General features: G+C 34.0%; 1 protein-coding gene and 1 pseudogene across 3 annotated transcripts; both read right to left on the bottom strand.

The window, feature by feature from the left end:
- Nucleotides 1-6,219: 6,219 nt before the first annotated feature.
- LOC132069227 (acid phosphatase 1-like) lies at nucleotides 6,220-9,594 on the bottom strand (annotated as a pseudogene).
- Nucleotides 9,595-11,210: 1,616 nt separating this feature from the next.
- LOC132050444 (uncharacterized) lies at nucleotides 11,211-21,036 on the bottom strand. 3 transcript variants are annotated; one of them, XM_059441693.1, is made up of 10 exons: nucleotides 20,584-21,036; nucleotides 18,971-19,069; nucleotides 18,352-18,812; nucleotides 17,366-17,564; nucleotides 15,557-15,712; nucleotides 13,981-14,081; nucleotides 13,773-13,841; nucleotides 13,595-13,635; nucleotides 12,688-12,796; nucleotides 11,211-12,004 (listed from the first exon to the last, which is right to left on the bottom strand). In XM_059441693.1, exons 1-9 carry the CDS (start codon nucleotides 20,752-20,754, stop codon nucleotides 12,699-12,701), a joined length of 1,395 nt encoding a protein of 464 aa, XP_059297676.1. In that variant the 5' UTR covers nucleotides 20,755-21,036; the 3' UTR covers nucleotides 11,211-12,004; nucleotides 12,688-12,698. The 3 variants fall into 3 exon arrangements, 2 of the variants coding, with proteins under 2 accessions (XP_059297676.1, XP_059297683.1); XM_059441700.1 differs by having other exon boundaries at nucleotides 11,215-11,354; nucleotides 20,584-21,033; XR_009413418.1 differs by lacking the exon at nucleotides 11,211-12,004 and having other exon boundaries at nucleotides 12,766-12,796; nucleotides 13,931-14,081; nucleotides 20,584-21,034.
- Between the last annotated feature and the right edge of the window lie 563 nt (nucleotides 21,037-21,599).

Raw genomic sequence — 21,599 nt, 5'->3', positions numbered from 1 at the left:
TTGTAACTCCAACAGATGTTTGACTTCTTCCAAAAATGAAATCCTAAATGACTACTACAAGTACTAAACCTATAGCAAAAATAAATAATTTCATTGCCTTAATGCTTGTCCATATATGTATAACTGGCTCACATAGGTGGATAAATATCACATCAAACAGCAACTATTAACGCCTTGACTCTGTACTGTCTCTGCACGCCCTTTCATCTGTTTGTCATGTTTCTCACAATCAAATTGCACTTTTGGCCTTGGAGTTGCATTGATACACCCTGCAGCATGCTCTAATTTCTTTTCATGTTTTACCCATTCCACATGCAAGAGTTGGTCAGGATTTCTACAATTGTGGTCGTGCCCGTGCCCATGGATGTGATCGTGGTCACGGCCATGGTCATGTTTGTGGTTGTGGTCACGTCCATGGACATGGTTATGATTGTGGTTATGGTCACGTCCGTGGACGTGGTTATGGTTGTGGTTCTGGTTCTGGTCACGGTCATGAATGTGGTTATGGTTGTGGTTCTGGTTGTGGTTGTGGTCATGATCGTGGTCGTGGTGAGTCTTTTCTTTTGAGGAATCCTTTGACTTTTGAGATTGTGAAGGCTTATCACCATAATGGAGAAATCTACCATCTCTTCCTCCATAATACCCTGGTTGAGCTTCCTTTTGTTCTAATTGTCCAATAAGGCTAGAAAGCATGCTATTTGGCCCTCCAAATTTGTTGTTAATTCCAAAATCAACTACCCGAGGAGGTAAAAATAAGTTGCTTGAACACCCTCCAAACTGGAAATGACATAATTCTGCTTTATTCCTTGCTTTTCTTAGTATTTTCAGGAATTCATTTGGAAACACAGTTCCTGATATCTCCACTGTTCCATCTTTATTCATTCTGAAGTTTGTCACCTCTGCAATAGTCGGATCATAGGTACTCAAATTAGGCCAGTATTTCATTTAACCTTACATGTAAATATAATATGGATTAAAAGTTTAACTTCTATACACTCATAGCGTAAGAGATTTTTTACACTATCAAATAAAGCAACGGGAAATAAAGCAAGTTAGCTGTTACAACATGTTTAACTACATTGATAATATTAAATTCTTATACTCTCAATGGATACAGGTTAAATGGAATTTATATAAACATGGTACAACCACCAAGAAGAATTAGCTTTTAACAATAAATTTAAGTTATATACACTATCAGTGTAGCAGCAATTTAGTTTCTACACTACCAATTTTAATGAGTTGTGAGTCAATGAGTTATCATAAAAATTTATTTATAATTACCTTATAAGTAACTGATATGATTATGTAAGCACTTATAAAACTTCAAACTCTTTAACAATACACAAAAAGACAAAAGAAAAGGAAAAGAAATACCGTGGACATTTTTCAACACCTTCATAACAGTCCTTTGCCATCTATCAGCGTTAATATCAACCCTCAAAATACAGGTCTGCGGAAAAGAAACAAATCAATCGTCAACTAATTGCCAGCATTTGAATGTCCGAACAGCACAAAAAGATGAGAAAATTAAGGTCGAAGTATATTTCTTGTTTACCATGAACGAAGGATACTCTTCCATCTTCAATTACTGCAAAATTTAAAAATAAAATTTATATATTTTGAGTAAAACTATATAAAAAGTATTACTATACAATAACAAGTGAAAAAAGATGTGGTCAAAGAAATTATATTTTTGACTCAAGAAGTAATAATAGTGTATGGAAATGGAACGGAGGGTGTTGTACTAACTATCGTCTAGTTGCTACCAGCCTACCACCCAATTAACTACTTCCTTTGTCCCAATTTATGTGATACTTTTCGTTTTTTGAGAGTCAATTTGACTAAACTTTAAAGCTATTCAGTTCAACTATGTAATATTGACTCCTTTTAATGGACTTACAACTTGTGGATTCCTGGGCTTAATTTCTGTCTTTGGTGCAAATGACTAGGTAAATAAACCACCCTTATAAGATCAATGCTAATAAAGATTTCCACCCTTAGTTATTCTGATAAATGGAAGACAACAGAGTTTCTGATACATAAAAATTGTGGGAATTGCCGTATCATTCATCTCTATATAATATTGAAACTCATTATATTACTCTTCCGTTAAGGGGGAAAATAAAACATAAATAATCACATCATGGAATCCATTTCTTTATGTATTTTGTATTTGTATCAAATGAAGAATTTACCAATTAGTTAGATATAATAATAAAAGAGGTATATATGATGAAAATAATAACATATTTTGCATGGTACTGGCCATGAAAGCTTAAGTTGTAGTAGCACAAACTTGCAGAAATGCAAAGATGTAAGCAATCAACATTAACATAATTAAGAGAAAACCAGATTATAGAGTAGAGAATAATTAATTACCTTTGCGCAGAGATTAATTGTTCGAACAAAGTATTAATTTTAAGAGCCTAAGGCGGCAGTAATAGATGGAGAACTAGAAACAACCTACTATATATTAATTGGAAGATCTTATTTTCATCTACTAATTAATGGTTTCCATATATTAAATTGGCTTTAGATCAAGAAAAGATTTGTTTCCTTTTTATTCCTCTTCCATATCTTTGGGTTGATTTCATTTGCTTCTCTAATTTCACGACATGGTAGCCTAAAACGATAAAGTGTTTAAGTTGCTCTTTGTTTAAATATGTTACATCATCAAATTACTTTTAAGGTAATTACAGGTAAATCTTTATGATTAATATTACTTTATGGTTAAAATGGCAACTAACATGCTATAATAAGTTAAATTATATTAAAAATATAAGAAAATGTTTACATTATTAATATAAAGCATATGAAGTCCCAAAACAAATTATTTTTTGTCTTGTTAGAAAGATCATATCGTTGCAAAATTTAGGTAGAGTAATTTTATAATCGGCAATTTCTACTTTTAGAAAATGAAAAGAAATAATCTAATTGTAGATTAAAAATTAAAGTAGTATAGGGAAATGAAAATAGTAAAATGCATAGTCTTTTTTTCTGCCATATATCACCTAATATCTTTTTAATTATATTTAACGGAAAAGGTCTAAAAATACCCCTAACGTATGGGAATGGCTCACAAATACCCTCCATCCACCTATTCGTTCAAAAATATCCCTCCATCCACCTATTTGGTCCAAAAATACCCCCACCCTATTTTTTTGGCTTAAGAATACCCCTCAAACTAACACCCTAATTTTGATGGTATTTTTTCAGTTTTAACGTGCCACGTGGCTTCTTTTGATTGGCCACATGTATTATTTAATTTAAAAATTAATCCCCACCCATTTAATCTAACCCATTTTGTAACTTAAACCCACTTTTAACTAACATGATTTAGCGAGTTTGAAGCAATTAGCAACAATTGATTAAAAATAATACTAAAAAATGAAATCACAGGCAATCACTACAATACTGAAGTTGATTATTTCATCAAAGATAATAACTATTAGTAATAAGATATTAACAATTGGTGTTAGTAAAACTAACATGATTTACCGAGTTTGAAGCAATTGGCACCTCTATCGAATAAATTTAAAATAAGCATTCTTAATCAGCTCAAACTAGAAAATCTAAAAACAAAAAAAATAAGTAGAATATTTCATCGAAAATAACAATAAAAATAAAAATAACACCAGCAATCGATTATCAATTAAATGGGTGGGGTTTAATTTTTGAATTAAATAATACATGTGGCCAATCAAAACAAGCCACGTGGCATTTTAAAATTGGAAAAATACCATAGGGTGTTAGTTTGAGGGGAATTTTTGAGCCAAAAAAATAGGTTGGGGGTATTTTTGGACCAAATAGGTGGATGGAGGGGTATTTTTGGACTAATAGGTGGATAGAGGGTATTTGTGAGTCATTTCTCATACGTTAAGGGTATTTTTGGACCTTTTCCGTCATATTAATGCATTGATTATTTACGGTATCATATTTTATTTACCTATTATAACAAATAACATGCATTATTTTTAAGATCACACTATTATCATGATCTGATAATAGAATTTATTTAAAAAAAGAAAAACACACTCGGTGTTTATAAAAGTTAAATACCATAGTCTTTTTTTTTTTTTTTTTTTTTTTTCGCTTTTTCTCCTTATTTAATTATTAACATAGTCTGGCGGTGGTTAATGGCTTGAACAACTAGGTTAGAAGTTAACGTTTGTAGAAAAAAAATTTATTGACCGGATGATAACCTGTTTGGCCAAGCTTTCAAAATCAGCCTATTTTGAAAAGTACTTTTTTTAAAAGCTTTTCACAAAAGCACTTTTGATGAGCCAATCCGTTTAATAACACTTTTGAGCAGCAACTAGTATTTGATCAAACTTTTTAAAAGTGTGTATTTTCTTAAAAGTGATTTCGGGAAAAAACTATTTTTTTAGCTTTTGAAAAACAGCACTTAATTTCTCTCAAAAATTTGGTCAAACACATCACTTTTTTAAAATAAGCACTTTTTAGGAAGAAAAAAAAAAACACTTTTAGCGTCCCAAAAGCTTAGCCAAACAGGCTACAGAGTGGCAACTCATTCTTTTAGGGAGTATATTAAATTAAGAGAAAAGACATCATTTGACCCTTGAACTTGGCACGAAAACTCAGTTTAGCAACTAAACTTAACTTGTATTTATTTACCCCCCTTAACAACTTTCATCCCAATTATTTACCACCCTAAGAGCTGACGTGGCAAAAAAAAAAAGTAAAAAAAAATTAAGAGAGTGAAAAATATAAAAAGACGGGCCCGCTAATATATATAAAATTAAAAAATAAAATAAAAATAATATATAATTAAAAAATAATTAATTATTTTTTCTCTCCACCCCACCCCACAGCCCCGCCCCGCCCCCTCTTCTTCACCCCACAACCCCGCCCTCACCACCATCTTCTACACCATCTTGTTTTTTTTTAAACTTCTTTTCTGATTTTTTTCCTTTTCCTTTTCTTTTCCATTCTCTTTCTTTCTGTTCTTTCTTTTCCCCAAACCTGCAAACCTCCGCATACAATTAATTATAGCACAATTTCACAATCTCTTCCTCTTTTTTTTTTTTTTTTCAAGATTCCTCAAATCCAGTTGTTTATTAACTCAAATATAGTGACCCATCTACGCATTTGTTCTCTTTTGTGAAAAAAACGATCTGGGTTGTGCATTTTTATTCTCCCGGATGAAGAAAGAGGTGGCAATAGTGTGGTAGAAATGGAGAATTTTGATGATGAATATTGCAATGGAGATGATGATGAAGTGAACGGATCAATTTCTTGGACCGGTCTCAACTGGAATTTGACGCCCTAACCCACTTCTCCACTAAACCCACTTCTGAGCTTCTTTCTATCTCCTTCCTCTCACGAAACCTTCCGTTACCTCCTGATGTCTTCGATGCCGTCTCTTCAATCTACCATACCAGCGACGATGTTGATGCTGACGTGGACAACATGTCTATGACTGTGAGTTTCTTTTCCTCCTCATTGAGTTTTTTATTTTTTTTGTATTAATCGTTCGAATTATGGTGATTGATGAAGAATGTTGTTGTAGTTGTCTATACTTTTAGATGCTAGATGTAGATACATGAGTATGGTCTTCTCAGTTTTAGAGAAGAAAAGCAATACTAGGGCTGGTGGTTTTTTCAGCCATGGCATTATTGGACTCTCTTTTTGCCCGAGCTTAACACAGATCTGAGCCTCAATTTTTCTCCGTTCAGCTTGGAATTCTTATATATATTTTGTTGATGATAATGGAGGTTTGAATGACAAAGATGGGATTTTGTGGTGGCGGCGGCGGCGGTGGTGGTGGCGGCCGCGGCGGTGGTTGGAAGAAGAAAGAGAAAAGGGAGGAGAAGAAGAAGAAGAAGAAAGAGAAAGAGAAAAAATAATAAAAGAAAATCAAAAATTGAAGGGTTAGTAATTTTTGACATGGCAATGACGTGGCAACGACGTGGCAATGATGTGGCAATGACGTGGCGCGAGTGTAATACACCTCCCATTGTGAGAGTGGTATTATTTTCTCAGGGTGATAAATAATTGAGATGAAAGTTGTTAAGAGGGGTAAATAAATACAAGTTAAGTTCAGTTGCTAAACTGAGTTTTCGTGCCAAGTTCAAGGGTCAAATGATGTCTTTTCTCTTAAATTAACCCCTCTTTTCCTATTAAAATGAAGTCCATACAAGCAAATTCATAGAAATAAATTGATTTTCGCCATTATTTGGTTCCCAACTCTCACAGTAGGGGAAAATATTATGTATAGCAGCAACCAGCCGGCCAATTTTGGCTTTAACATGTTTTTAGTTTCATTCCACAATGCAATGGACTGAAATGGGAAACAAAATCACACAAGAAAAATAAAAAAAATCTATGACAACATGAGCCCAAAAAAGGATTTCACTTGAGTCCATTAATCAAGAAATATAATATAAGGAATTGGGGAGTTTAAATGTTCTTATAGGAGCTGGGGTTCCAGTAAAACTGCTCCATTGATCACCAATTAATCCCCATATGCGGTAACCTTCATCCACCAGTTGTTTCCTTGCCTCTGCTTTATAGTTTTGTATTCCTGTATGTTCATCCTCAAGACCCCTAAATGCACACATATTATCACAAGGCATAATCCAAATTTTAGGCTAATTCATCAATGCATTCATTTCATTCTAGCAAAATGTTAATAATGTTTAGAAAGAATTTAACTTATGTATACTAATAGTGTGAATTTTTTTGCACCATTAGATTAAAATGATCTAAAACAAGTATCCTAATTGAGTTTAGAATTAAAGTTATATACATCGGTTAAATAATTTTTTTACGATCAGGTCATGCAAAAGGGCAAAAGGATATCTAAGGTAGTTTTTTTAGAATGTGAAATTTGTAATCTTGAAAATAAGACATGTCACATGATACCTGCTACAACATGTAAAGCTGACCTGATGGTATAATATAAGTGACCGAAAAGAAATGTACAAGTAATTATCCAAAAAAGGAGATTAGTAATCTTAAAAATAGGATAAATTATCTGCTATATTAAAGAGGGTCTGATAATGTAAACAATTGTTTATATCGTCGATAGATTAAATGTTAAACTCATCCTAATTTGACAGCCTGAACGACAAAAAATGCAGTTAATAACTCGTTTATATCCTAATAGTGCAAAAACTTTACATTATCAGTGTATATATCATAAGGAAAATACTTTTAGAAACTAAAAGAAGAATTCTTGAAGAAAGATATGTACCTCAAGATGAGACTAGACCATCCATGGTAACCAACCTTGATTAGGTTTTCAACAGTGGCATCCCTGAGGCATTCTCTTCTGCTAGATATCAAGAATGTTTTATAGCCCTTTGATTTAATCTCATTATAGAGTTTAAGACCATGTTTCAATGCTGGTGCAGTTGTCTCTTTCATCCACCCTTCCATATTAGACAGGTTCAGCTTTTCTCCCCTATTTTAATTCCATGACAAAATCGAATCACAAAAGAGGGTGTATTTGTTTAAATTACATATTTTGTCTCCGTAATAGTCTAACTTAATTAAAACTCCACTAAATAGAACAGCAAGAATATATATAGAAGAAAATAATAAATGACTTCTTTTTAAAACATCAAATATCTTGTAATAAATTTATTATTCCAAAATGACTATTATTTGAGGAGAAGGAATGTGTGCGACTGTGCGGTAACAGTTTGTAATGCCCACTTATAATTTAAACTAGTTGCAGTAGGCCCGTGATAAGCCCGGGCCCAAATTCAAAATATAAGAATGGTACGTAACTTTTATCAAATAAGTATAATTAGTGTCACATATATTTACTACATAATTAATTTAATGTAATTGCAGGTTAAATATATCTTCTCCATAAATTTTCATAATTGTTAAAGTTTTTTCGTCATAAATTGGATAATTTTTAACAAAAATTATTTATGAGAAAGCAAGTTTGGTATGAAAATTAGCAAATATCAAAGGGACGTACTTAATTTATTTTTTGCTTATTAATAAAAGGATTACTTCTTAAGAATTAATTTAATTCTTCATATATACTTTATGCTTAAAAGGATTAGCTCCTAGTTAATCAAATATGATTATAATGCTAATTCAATTTTGACTGATAATGCTACCTTCATCTTCAATACTATACAACACTATTCAATAAATTTTACTTTTTGTATTTGTAAGCATATGTGATCTCACAAAAGAAGTACAATTTTGGAAGTTTAAAATAATTGAGAGGAAATGTTGGTGAGGAGTATATTATGTGAGATATGTTTAAATATAGAGTAAGACCTAATAAATGCTTCAGTTGAAAAAGAAAATTTGGCGCCAAAGTTACCTAAATTATACCAATTTAAGAACAAATAATTTAAAAGGTACTTTCCTAGTTCATATTATATGATGTTTTTAGTTTGGCCACACCCTTTAAAAAATCACTCACCCCTTGACTAAAATATCTTTAATTAAATGCTATCAATTTAATAGTTCTTACTTATGTAACAATTCACTTATCGGAAATAAGGGTAATTTTTTTTAAAAAAAAATAATACCTGCTTAGTTATATAAATAATTATTTATTTTAAACTAAATATAAAAATTAAAACCCCCATATAATATGGATTAGAAGAATAATCAAATAAGCACCTAGAAGAGATTTTTAAAAAAGTTTACCAATTATAAAAGCCCATATGGGAAGTGGCCTTTAGTAATAAATGAGACAAAAATGAAAAAATGAAAATATGCAAGAACAATTCATAACACCCACATGTAAGATTGCTATAGGGTGCTTTTAGGATGTGAGGACTACAAAAAAAACCCTATTGACACTTATATATAGTAGTAATAAAGAAAATGACCTTACAGAAATCTCATGTGTTTTGTATTCAGATCTCTTGTGTTATTTTTTTTTTTTTAACTGATCTCCCATGAAAGAAGTAATATAACTAAAATTATGGAGTAACATTAGTAAGTTGTAACGGATAACAAAAGCAGATCTCTCTTAATATTGAAGTGGAAGTAGAAAGAAATAGGACATACCCAAAACTGTGTTTCTTGAAAAATGGGAGAGTGGATATAAGGGTGTCATCAACATCAAAAATCCAAGCATCTTTACCATCACCTTTCAAATTGCAGTGATTACTCAAGTAGAGTTGAGCTTCTTCAATGGCTCTTTCACAGTCTGATTTATATTGAGTTGAAGTCATCTACTTCCATATATAATGTGTGCATTCTTGTGGAACAAACTCAAAGCCCCTAATGTTGTTTAGTTCCACATTGATCCTCCAACTCTCACAGTAATTTTTCAAACTTGTTCTAGCACCAACAACATTACTTGCCTTTTTTCTTGAATTTAAGATGTTCCAATGATCTGCTTCTCCTAAGCCAATTAATAGGCTAGTGAGAACCAGAAAGAACACTAGTTGTCTACCCATTTTAGTGTTTTGCTAAAGGAGAAAACTAAATATGTGTTGTAAGAATATATTATTAGTAACGAAACATCGAGAGCGTTAGAAGAATGTGTGAGTGATTTATACATAACATCTCTTTCTTTTATTAAGGATTCAATCAATTGATATGTTTTCAGAAATAATTAAATTTAATTTCTTAAGGATTTGCAAAAGCATCAATGATGCGTCACATGTGCCATGGGGTAGATTTTGGTCTGCTTTCGTTGAAAGAACAGTTTCATGTTTGACAAATACAACTCAACTTTTTTCACTTTAATCATTCGGTATCCATTATATTGCCATGGTAGTCATGGAATTGTTCTGAGTGGGGCTTACATCGAGTATTAGTCACCTTTTGCCACATGATTTATTGCAGTAGTTCTAATTCGTTTATTCTTTGTCCACTTAGCTTTATATATAAGATCAATTGTAATTAGTTACATCTCTATCAATCTCAACAAAATGTAATATTTAAATTATTCAAACTTTAAGCTTAGACTTCCATTTATTGTTCAAACGAATTAAACTTTATTTGCTACTCTTTATAGTTTGGTAGTGTGACAGTAATAATAATTAGGATTTTGTTGTTGGGATACACTAATTATGCTCCCTTAATGATTGTGATCGTTTAGACTGAGGAAACAGGCTCAGATATTATCTAATATAACCACTAGCCATTATTATGATCAAAAGGATGATGAAATATGGTAAATGATACCCTGTTAGCGTGCTTTTCTTTTCTGTAAAGCGTGAAAAATTAGAGACCTAAAGAGTCAAAAGATTTATTAAAAATGTTAAATAATATTAGTAATACATTTGATCTCACTCAATCTCAAAAATTATTCATAAGGTGAAAATTGCCCAAAATCATATAACAAGATAACATTGTACCCAGGGGCAGAGCCAAATGGCGGGCAAGGTGTTCACCCGAACCCCCTTTGGCAAAAAATTATCATGCATACACAAGGTTAAAAAAAAAATTATGTATAAATAGTAGATGTTGAATCCGCTTGGCTTTCTCGTTTCTTACTCTTTTATATTTTTGAACCCCCTGATGAAAAATCCTGGCTCACTGGTTGTATCCACCCCCAATCCCCCGACCCCCTCTTTTGTTTATGCTAAGAAGGGGTGTATATTATTCCATTGATAATCCCAGAAACTGTGGCCTTGAAAAGAGCTATGACAAGATAGAGTTGAGGCCCACATTTGCTATTCAAACACTTATTTTCCTTTGACAAAGTTCATCGAACCAAAATACTAACATACTATGCTAAAATGGAGAAATAGAGCTTATTAGCATTATCAAACTTCTGACAGAAGTTTCTTTTGATAAAGTTCATCCAGCTCTTATATATATACAGTAATAAGCTGGGAATGAGAGAGCCTCCACTTTTAATCGCTTACATATGCTCAAGTGAATAATTCATAAAAACACGTTGACTGTAAAACTTCATGGAATGGAAACATGACCAAAATCTCTACTCGACTTGCTAAATTGTTTTACTGATGAAGTCCTGATATCAAGAGAAGGAAGGAGCAATCTGCCATTCTTCATGCTTCAACAGGCAGCTGAAGCGGGAACTCTTTCGTTAATTGTTGATTATAATGCTCTAAAGAGATGAAAATTACTGAGGAGCTAAAGGTGAACGATGTTCCTTGGAACATCCATCATCAAAATTCTGAGAGTAGCTGTAAGCATCATAGCTAAAGCGAACAGAACTTCTCTCCCATGACAGAAGTTGCCTCCACTGCGACTTTAACCTCCAATATAACGGCCTAGCAATGTAAAGTCCTTTGAAACAATTCAGGGGTGCTCTTCTTTCAACACTAACCAGTGTAACATCGGAGCTGCTATGTGCAACTCTCCGTCCGCGCCACTTCAACATCTGGATCTTCTTTGAACTTCCCTTCATAAAGATTTTCGACCTTCGCCTGCTTACCAACATAAGAAAGTAGATCTCTGTTGGTTTTATGGGACTTCAAAAACCACAGTTTTAATGGAATGCTTAAAGAGGAATATAATAATCTTTGTGCTTTTCAAGTGTATATATTCCATCTGTTGGCATCAGCTTCTTTGATATTGGATGTCCTTTTCACATATGCACTGAGTGGAGGTGGTTCTCTCTCATACCAAACGCGCTAACTGCGTGTCGTTTCTTGTAGGTCCTGACGGTCCAAACTTCAAAGATAACAAAAGGTTCTTCCTATTGATGTGACATCATTCTTTTGTACGGAGGCACTAATCAAGGATTAGATACAATCTTACCAGCACATTCCATTTATTGCCCGTGATATTTTCTTTACCTAATATAATTATGACAGGAGCCTGTTATGATGTCAAGGGAAGGCTCACCTCAGCTCTTATGCCAAAAAAAGAGTTCTCCCCGCCAACTCATTCATTATAGACCATTGGATTGAAAGGACGAACGTCCAAACAAGTAAAGAAAAAAAGATCATAACGGGATACTTGTGTCATAAAACGCCTCGACATCTTTGAATGCATCTCTCTGTTTTCCACTTTTCTCGCAATTTTAGCTTCCTTTATTGCTTTATTGACCTTTTACTTATTCTTTTCTTCGTTCCTTTAAGTGGATAAGAGAAAGATAATTTATTAGAAAAATTGAGGCTTATGAATGAAGAAGAGATCCAACTTCAACCTTTTACCTTCTAATATAATAAGACATGATCCTAATTCAAGGAGTCAACATGAAGTGAGTTGTAATCCTATTAGACGAGGAAGCGAAGGAAGTTTGACAAAGAACGGTTTTCTTTCTTCATTTTTTTTTTTTTTTTTTGGCTAACCGTGGTGCAAGTTCCAATAACCATTTGCGTATACCTCGACTAATTCCACGAAAATACCCGCCACCTCCCACTAAAGTACAGTCCAGGTGAGAGAACTCTATCCACCAAGCGCCAGACAGATAAAAAGAAATCACCAGTGTTTTTGTCCATTGGGATTTGTACTCGCTAGACCTCATGTATGGTTCTTGATACTTTGTCCACTCCATCTAAAGCAAACACGGCAAGAAACAACAGAAATACTATCTGGTTAGGTTTTTATCATGACTAAGGGTCTACATGCCATCCAAATTCTTTCACAACTCTGATCACCCTTAAAAATGAAATTATGAAACTTAGGCTCTTCCAACGGTGTGACCCCCTTACTAATAGTTGAAACTCAATGGCAAGAATGTTTTGGCTATATTCCAAACAATGCACAAAAACAAATAGTCACAATTAATTCATTTAAGAAAGCAAGGCTTACCAATTACGCCTTCAAGAGGAATATTGGCAAGCGCTAAATGAACTAGATTCTACACCAGAACCACCAACATGACAAACATGAAGGCACCAAATTCTCTCAGCAACATCACCTGCAAAGTGTTGAACATAAATCAGGCTTGAGAGTACGTAGTATCCTCCAAATAGAAAGAGATGTTCTGTCTAACGTATTAAAAAAAAAAAAAAAACAAACAAACAAACAAACTTAATGATAAGTCAAATAGCAGAAACAAACAAACTTAATTACATGGTCTCTGGAAACCCATATATCCAGAGACAAATTATATAATGCCCGCAAAGGTATCACCTACCAGTAGTTCACCAGCAAAATTTGTTTACTCTTAGTGATCTCATATTGAATAATGTCATAGACAAATCAGCCTTAATAGAAAGCAGCTGATAGTCCAGCTTCTAAATAAGTATTGGATAAGGGTATAAATTTTATCCTAATGGCAGGAAACACAGAAAACCCCCCAGACCTAGAGAAGGTAAGTAATATTACCTATAGCTAGGTGTAACTGAAACAGGAAAGGTTGCTTATGCCTGAAGACTTTTATCTACTTAAGTTAACTATAACAACAATGAAAATTTGATCCAACCCACCTACCAAGATTCCAGATTTCCTTTCAAAATCTGGTAATTACAAATTAAAAAGAATTTCAGAAATAATATAAATTGTTCCCTTGGGCCTAATAATAAAACTTGAACTAAGTAAAATTCTTGGCCACATGAAAGAAATTAACTGAATGTTATGCAGAAAGGCCTTCAACAAGTATATAAAATAGTCTGTGAAACATTTCAGCTCATAGTTATGCAAGATATTGTCATAGTCAATCAATGTGCATACAACATTAATACAGAATGATAGGAAGAAATCATCGCAAACCCACATTCTCTCTGCTCCTTCCTTTCCTTAGAACTACTACAGGATCTGCATAAAAGAAAAGAGCAAATTAAGAATCAGCAGAATAAAGCAGCCAAGATAAGAAGCGGAGGTACAAGAAATTTTAAAAAACTGAAAAATCACTATAACCAACTGAAGCATGTAACATGACAGCTTTAAATTACCTAGTTACTGAAAAATCTCCTGTAACTTGACTGTCAAGCTCTGTCAGATATTTTCTGAACAAATTTGACCTGCATTAATGAAACCAGCTATTCATTGATAACCTCAGAAAAATATAAAGTCTGTAAGCTGACTAGTGTAAAAGGATTGATCACTTTACTGTCATGAGAAGTCTCAACAGACAACAGATATGAATCTCAATAGGTATACCACGAAGGAATTGCAAATGCTGCTAGCACTGGAGATAGTTCCCACAAGAGATGTAGCCGATTGTGTAAGAAAACTTCAAGGTACTCAATAATTCCTTTTTCCTATTTATAAAAAAAAAAAAAAAGAGAAAAAAAAAAGAGAAAAGCACTATAAAACCATCCACAGGGAGAACAATAATGTAAGAATGTTCATAATGTGGAAAATTGAATGAATGCAAACCGACTAACAACACACACTTTGCTTATAGTTTAACACAAGAGAGATAGTCTAAGATCTAGAGTAAAATTTAGATACAGTGCATGTTAGAGCAGTACAAGTTGAATATCTTAAGGTGAATGTTCACATTCTCGTCTGGTTAAGTGGTTTTGCAATATTGTGAATGCTACTTGTACAGGGTATAGTTTCCGTTTGAGATATAGGTGATAAACTTAAAAAGAAAACTTAAAGTGAACAAAATCAAAAAGGATACAAGACTTTGCTCAAAAAGAGATCAAAACGGGTATAATGTACATCTATCCAGAAATGTGTGACATGAAGACGAACACGACAAATAAGTAAACCTCACCTTACCTGGTATGTACAAAATGATTGTTTAAGTATAGCTGGATACGTCATAGATTTGCTTCATTGCACAGTATAAATTAGACGTTTCAATTTCATTGTTCTCAAATGAATGTTATCTCTTCTAACTAAACACAACCATGTCCATGACGTTAGAACTTTGTTTTCCTCCCATAGTGATGTATGTACATTAGAATGTAATAGACAATGTAAAGAAAATGGACCTTGGAAGCTTGGACCTAACTCAAGCCCAAAAGCTAGCTCACGAGGTGAGGATTGTCCAAGACCGTTTAGGAAACAACAACCCGCTTCCTCAACAATGCGAGATAATCTAAACCACCCCCCACCCAACCCCACGACCGGGAATGAATATCTGGAGCATGGAGAATATAACAAATAGAAAGAAATGGTAGACGTTTTGAGGATAGGTTTAATTCCATTTTGTAAGTGAAAGGGAACTGTACTGTATCCTTTTGGTGTAAAGAAAATAGTCTAGAGGATGTAGAACAGTTAGTTGATCTGTTAGGTTCTCTGCAAATGCTCTCTGTTTTTCCTTTCTTTGGTCCTGAAACTTTTTGGAGGTCTCTAGCATGTCCTTAATGCTGAGGAATATAACATTAACAGTTTTCAAGAAAACAAAGAATATAACAAACAGGCCGAAATTGGGTGAATCAAGAAATAGGTATGGCTCTGATACCATGTAAAGACAATAGAGTTTGAGCCTAACTCAATCCTAAAGCCTACGTCGTGAGATGATGATTGTCCAAAACCATATAAGGAGACAACAGCTATTTCCTCAACCAATGTGGGATAATCTAACAAACAAAATAAATTATTAAGGAAAAAATAGAACGATCTAACCTATACCTAGATCTATACAGCTGTGTAATCCACATATGACAAACAAATAATACTATCAATTTCAGTTAAACCATTGCAGCGTTATTTTAATAGGCTTAACGTGCAGCTCTTGCTACTATAAAATGGAAGGGATTTCGTTCCAAGAAATAATTACCTTGGAGTTGATGATATCCTCTCTACAACCTCTCTGTACAAATTTATGCACCTCATTGTATAACCTCGAAGTGGTGACAAACTCATAAGAGGTCAACATCAGACGGTCAATCAGAAAACTCCATTTATCCACTACACATCCCAGTAACATGAGCTCCTGCAGAAGTTGGGTTTCAACAAAGTAAACTAGTCATATATCAGTCTAATTACCCCTCTCAAAGAAGATCTAGCTGCATCAAGAAAATCGCATACTTCGAATAGCCCAACCAACCAACGTAATTACCTTTTAAGAATACTTGCAGCAGCAGTTAGTGTAACAATTCAATTTGAATAGATTGTTTTTAGATATCAAAGAAATCAATCCCATGTACCAAATAGGTTTTTACAGAACAGCGCTTGAATAACAGATGTTGATTAAACATGCATATACTCCAAAAGAACAAAACGAACTGATGCAACTTCAGCAGTCTGCTGCATCAATGTAATTGTGGTGTAGCCTTACAGTTTGAGATAGCTTATATTGATCAATCAATCAATTACGCCACAATCCCAAAGTATTTCAGATTATGAATTCTGTATATCCACTCCACTCTATTTGCCCCCAATTAATTCCACTGTTAGCTAATTTGTCTTTTGACACAAATTACGATTCTAAAATCTCACCATTATCCCTACACCATAACAAACAGCACAACTAGTTAGTGTCATTTGTATTAATCATTTTTTTCTATTATGTAAGAATTTGTAATCTTTTGAAACAATTTCCCTCCAAGTGATTTTAGGTTCAGAATAGCTTATGAACCGAGAAAACAATAAACAAAAAAACTTAGAACAACTGCTCCCTTCATTTCAATTTATTTAACTCTCTTTTCATTTTGGGATGTCCCAAATTGTTTCATACCATTCCATTAATAATATTGTTCTATATACTTTCACGACTTCAAGAATTCAAATTCATTTAACTATGCAGATTTTAGATTTTGATGTGATGTTTCTTTATTAAACTAACTTTTCAATCATCATTAATATATGTTTCCACTACTGCTAGTACAATACACATGTTGAATTTAGTCTTTCAGATTCCATGCCCAACCAAACACCATCATACAAGCAGAAACAGAGGAGTACTAAAATACTGAATTAGTTTTTTTAAGTATTGTGTAAGTGTTAAAAGAAAGCTTCGATGACGATGGCAATTAGAACTTACCAATCTGTTTTAATTCACCATAAACAACACACTTCCCTTTTTTTTTTTTTTTCTTAAGTCAAGTCTATAGCTTAAATGACTAAATAGGTTTTATCTTTAGTAGCTACTAAGTCCCCCAACCACCCACTCAACCCCACCCCTTCCATGGAAAGAAAATCCCCACCACCCTTGCACAACTGTTCCAGTCCTTCCTCAAAAAAAAAAAAAAAAAAAAAAAAAAAAAAAAATTCAACAACACTTCCACTATCTCAACTGCACTTGAACATTTAGATAATCAATTAATCATAGCGATAACATATACGCCACTGCTCTTACAGAGATTTTCACCTCGTACGGCATCTTAGATGTTACAAAAATCTAAGGACCCTTTGTTATTCTTTATCTTGATATGTTTCCAAATAGACCTTAAAGAAAAGAACTTGTTTTACTTGGTTGGTTGAGTTACACGGTAACTGTGCTAGTGGGAGGTAGCAGGTATCGGGTGGAATAATCGAGGTGCGCAAGCTGGCCGGACGCCACCGTCATAAAATATAAAATAAAAATGTTTCCAAAAAAGAAGGTTTGAACCAGAGAATGCTATGAAAGATAGCTAAATTGACTTACAACTATTTCGCGCAAACTATCTTCAAGTTGAGATGATATATCTATCCGCTGAAACACTTGAATCCATTGACTCTTCGGTGCAGAAAACAGAAGACTGGCACCTGAGACCAGTCTAATAGTTCTCTTGTCAAGCAAATATGATAGGCTTCTTGATTTCCAAGAATTCCAGACAGCAGAACCGATTGGTATTTCTTCAGTCCTTGGGGCATTAACAAGAAGAGACTTTATTTTCTGCTGCATTACAAATGAGGTCCGTACATACTTAACTACTCATGTAAGAAGAAAGGAAAAATATGTACACATGATCACATTCTGTCACAAGGGCAGTAATCGAGGTTTTTAAAAAAATACTTCTGCAACTCCACCATTTACAGCTTAGGAGGTTTTAACTGAAGCCTCTCCGCCCAATTATAGAGAAGTAGGGTAAGGTCAGTGTACACTCTACCCTCCACCAGACCCCAATTTCTGGATTTCACTGGGTTTAATGTTGCATGTTAGAAGTCACGAAATAATGATAGACAGCTTACTGAATTTGAACCGTCGTTTACGAGTTACTATTCCGAGGTACTGCATCTAGTTGTGAATACACATGCTAGTGGACTAAGCAATAAGAATTTTTTGGCCATGAGGGTCAGGGGTGCTACGGTATTATTCGTCATATTGGATCCAGCTTGTTTATGGGATGCGAGCAACATGCTCCTTTTCATGACAAGTGGTAAGGTGCATTATGGTTTTTTATGTTACTTCAAAGGGTTTGAAGTTTGAAAAGTGTTCTATTTTAAGAAATAAACCCAAACAAGTCAAAAAAAACAAGATACGAAACTACTCCAACCCTCGTCCTGATGCAGAAGAAGCTCAGACATTCTGCTTTTAATTTCTTTGAAAAGACACATATGCTTATGAAATTCATAAAGCCGATACACTAACTGCAGACCTAAAAAGTGCCTTCATGTTAGTTAAATAGATAGAGTGTCTACATCACTTACATGAAATTTGTTGCATGCTTCATATTTACATTTAAGGCATTGTCATCCTCCCTCTCATATAGATCTCTTAAGCCACTAGACAAAATGTTCAAACCTGTCTCTGCTGAAGATATCAATGAAACCGTTAGTTGCCTCCTTTCAAGTGCTTGTGCAGTGAAGTGAGAAAACCCACAGCTGATTGAATCATCAGCTTGTCCGCTTGAAGAAGAGTTTAGAGATTCCTCCATTAGGAACTTTCTCTCATTAGGAACGGGGCTTTTAGATGTATTACACATCAAGGTTTCAAAAATTCCAAGGAGAGATCTACTATCTGTCTTCTGGTGCATGTGAAAGTCCATCTCAAGAGTTGCAGTCAGTAAAGCTTTGAGGTGTTCATCTCTCAGTGGAAAGACGCTGATGAGATGTTCTAGCATGAATTCACTCGCTTTGCTAAGGACCTTCGAGCAAATATGTGCTAGACCCTGTTGAAAATATTAACAGCAAGGAGCCTTTCCTCTTTTCAGTATTATTAAAGTTGCAACAGGAAATAATAGAAACTGATAGATGAAGTTAGAGATATACAAAGCATTAAAAACAAAACTAATAAATTATTTATCAGGGAATGTAACAAATGCACTACCTGAGGAAGATGTGGATTAGAGGTCAGTTCACGTAAAGCTGCATCAAGCTCCTTCAAAGACTCTCTGTAGTCATCTGAGCTACTCAGGTCCCTCATCACCTGTATGCAAAGACAGAATAAGACGTCTAAATTAACGAAAGCTACAATTTTTTTTCTACCAACCGTTTTCCAGGAAGGTAACAGGGAAGCACAGAAAATTTAGCATTTCCATCAACATTTTGTTTTCCACCGGAATAGCACAATTAAGCAGTCGTGACATTGATCAAACATTAGCATCAAAAAAACACATCTACTCCCTCCGTTCTAATTTATGCGACACTCTTTCCTTTTTAGTTAATCCCAAAAAGAATGACATCTTTCAATGTTTAGTAACAATTTAACTTTAATTTCCCAATTTTCCCTTAATGAGATGATTCATAGCCATAGAAATTTCTATAACTTGTTTTAAACCACAAGTTTCAAAAGTCTTCCTTTTCCTCTTAAACTATGCGCCCAGTCAAAGAACTTCATATAAATTGGGACAGAGGGAGTATAATTTTCATGGAAACAAACTGCAATTGAGGAATTGTCTCCCCCCTTCTTTCCTAACTGAGACCTTTATACTTGAAAAAGCAAATGGGCTAAGGAAGAACCAAAAGCTCTATTAACTAGTGATAATGACAGCTAAGATAATACGAATCAAGCAATCAACCAACTACACCCCAATCCCAAACTAGTCGGGACAACTATGTATGAAGTTCTTATGTCAAGGAGATTAACAACTTATAGTATATGCAAAAAAAAAAAAAAAAAAAAAAAATGGTACAATTTTTCAACGAAGGGGGTTCAATTGACCCCCTTTGTTACCCCCTCTGACTTCGCCCCTGATTCCGTAACTTAGAACCAACTATGGGCTTTTCACAAGGTTGAGTTGAAAGGAGAATACAATTATTGTCTCAATTTGTAGATCCATTATACTCCACCTGTCGCAATTTATGTGACATAGTTCGGGTTTCGAAAGTCAAACTTCTTTATTTGACCGTGAATTTGGACATACAATCTTTTAAGTTTTTTTTGAAAAATAATTTACATATTCAGAAACTACATAAAAAGTACTATAAGTCACGTTAATTAACAATTTAGAATATTTAAAGGGCATATGAATAAATCGCAGTAAAAGACTTTCTTGTTTTGAGTCTCGAAAGTGTCACATAAATCGGGACAAAGGGAGTACTAACAGAGGCGAATCTAGGATTTCTGGAACATGGGTTCACCACTTAAAAAAAAAAAAAAGGAAAAGTTTATTAAGTAAGGCTTGATCCCGAAACCTCTAGGTAAATAACTCAATCTTCAACCAGGTGCACCATTTACCTTTTTTATAGCATGTGTTCCAGCAAATAGTATTATACTAATTTTAGAAAATATATACATAAAATACCTAATTTTACGGAGAGACCATGTATTCACGTGCCCCATTTTTTACACCTAAAATCGCCCCTTAACTAATAAGATAAGAGTAACATATAAGGGCACAACGGCAACTTCAAGAATTTAGCAGACAAAGCAATTTACACGCAGTTTTAACAACAATGAAAATAATGGAGTTTGTAACGTTTGATTAAAGAGGCACTTACATGTTCAAGAAAGAGAGCCCATTGAAGCGCTTTCTTGATGTTATGTGAATCCCAGTGAGCAAGACGACCAGATGATTGATACCCACAAGCAAGAATCAACATATCTATAAACCCTTTCACCATTTTCATCAAATCTTGAAGAGACATATCTGGGTATGACCAAACCGCCATTTTCTTACAATCTCAATATCCCGTGCTTTTCCCGCCTTTAAGGTGAAGTTATGTTCTTTCTTTGTATTTCTTTTTCTCGTTTTTTTAAACAGTACTCCCTCCGTCCTAATTTATAGGACACTTTTTTTTTTTGTTGGATCGGTCCAATAAGAATAACAGCCTTTCTATATTTATTTTTTTATTTTTTGAAAGATAACCAAAACAATAAGAAACTAGCCTGAAAATAAGCGAGGGAATGAGACCCCAACAACTCTCCTGCAGTATTCGAAGAAATGCTAGAAAGCACGTGTGAATGTCATTCAAATCGAGACTTTCGACTAAACGCTAAATTGGCTAAACCATCAGCAACCGAATTAGCCTCCCTGTAAATATGGGCAACAGAAACCACTCAGCTCCTAGCCAAGAGGTGACGAATGCGGTTGACAATATCACAGTTCCTAGCCAAGATGGAGCACAGTTCTTCCAGCCTGCAACACCTGAACTACACTAGCATTATCAACTCGCAAGGCAACTTTCTACATTTTGCTAACTTTAAATTTACCTTTTTATCTTTAATAAAATAATTTATAACCACACAAATTTCCATGATTTATTTTAGATCATAAGTTTCAAAAGCTTTTCTTTATTTCTTAAGCTTCGTGTCAAGTCAAACACCTTCATATAAAATGAAACGGAGGAAGTACTAGTTTACGTACGTTGCACTTGAATTTTGCTTCTCCTAATAAATGTGTATATAATTTAGAATAAGAATGGATTATGAATATAGAGTTGAATCCACACGGAGGAAGTACTAATTTTAGTGTACTTAGATTGCACATGAATTTTGCTTCTCTTAATAAATATGT

This window comes from Lycium ferocissimum, chromosome 1 (assembly GCF_029784015.1).
Source record: "Lycium ferocissimum isolate CSIRO_LF1 chromosome 1, AGI_CSIRO_Lferr_CH_V1, whole genome shotgun sequence".
In the NCBI taxonomy this organism is placed as follows: domain Eukaryota; kingdom Viridiplantae; phylum Streptophyta; class Magnoliopsida; order Solanales; family Solanaceae; genus Lycium; species Lycium ferocissimum.
The sequence above is the reverse complement of the archived record's forward strand: the minus strand, read 5'-3'. Positions and strand labels throughout refer to the sequence as shown.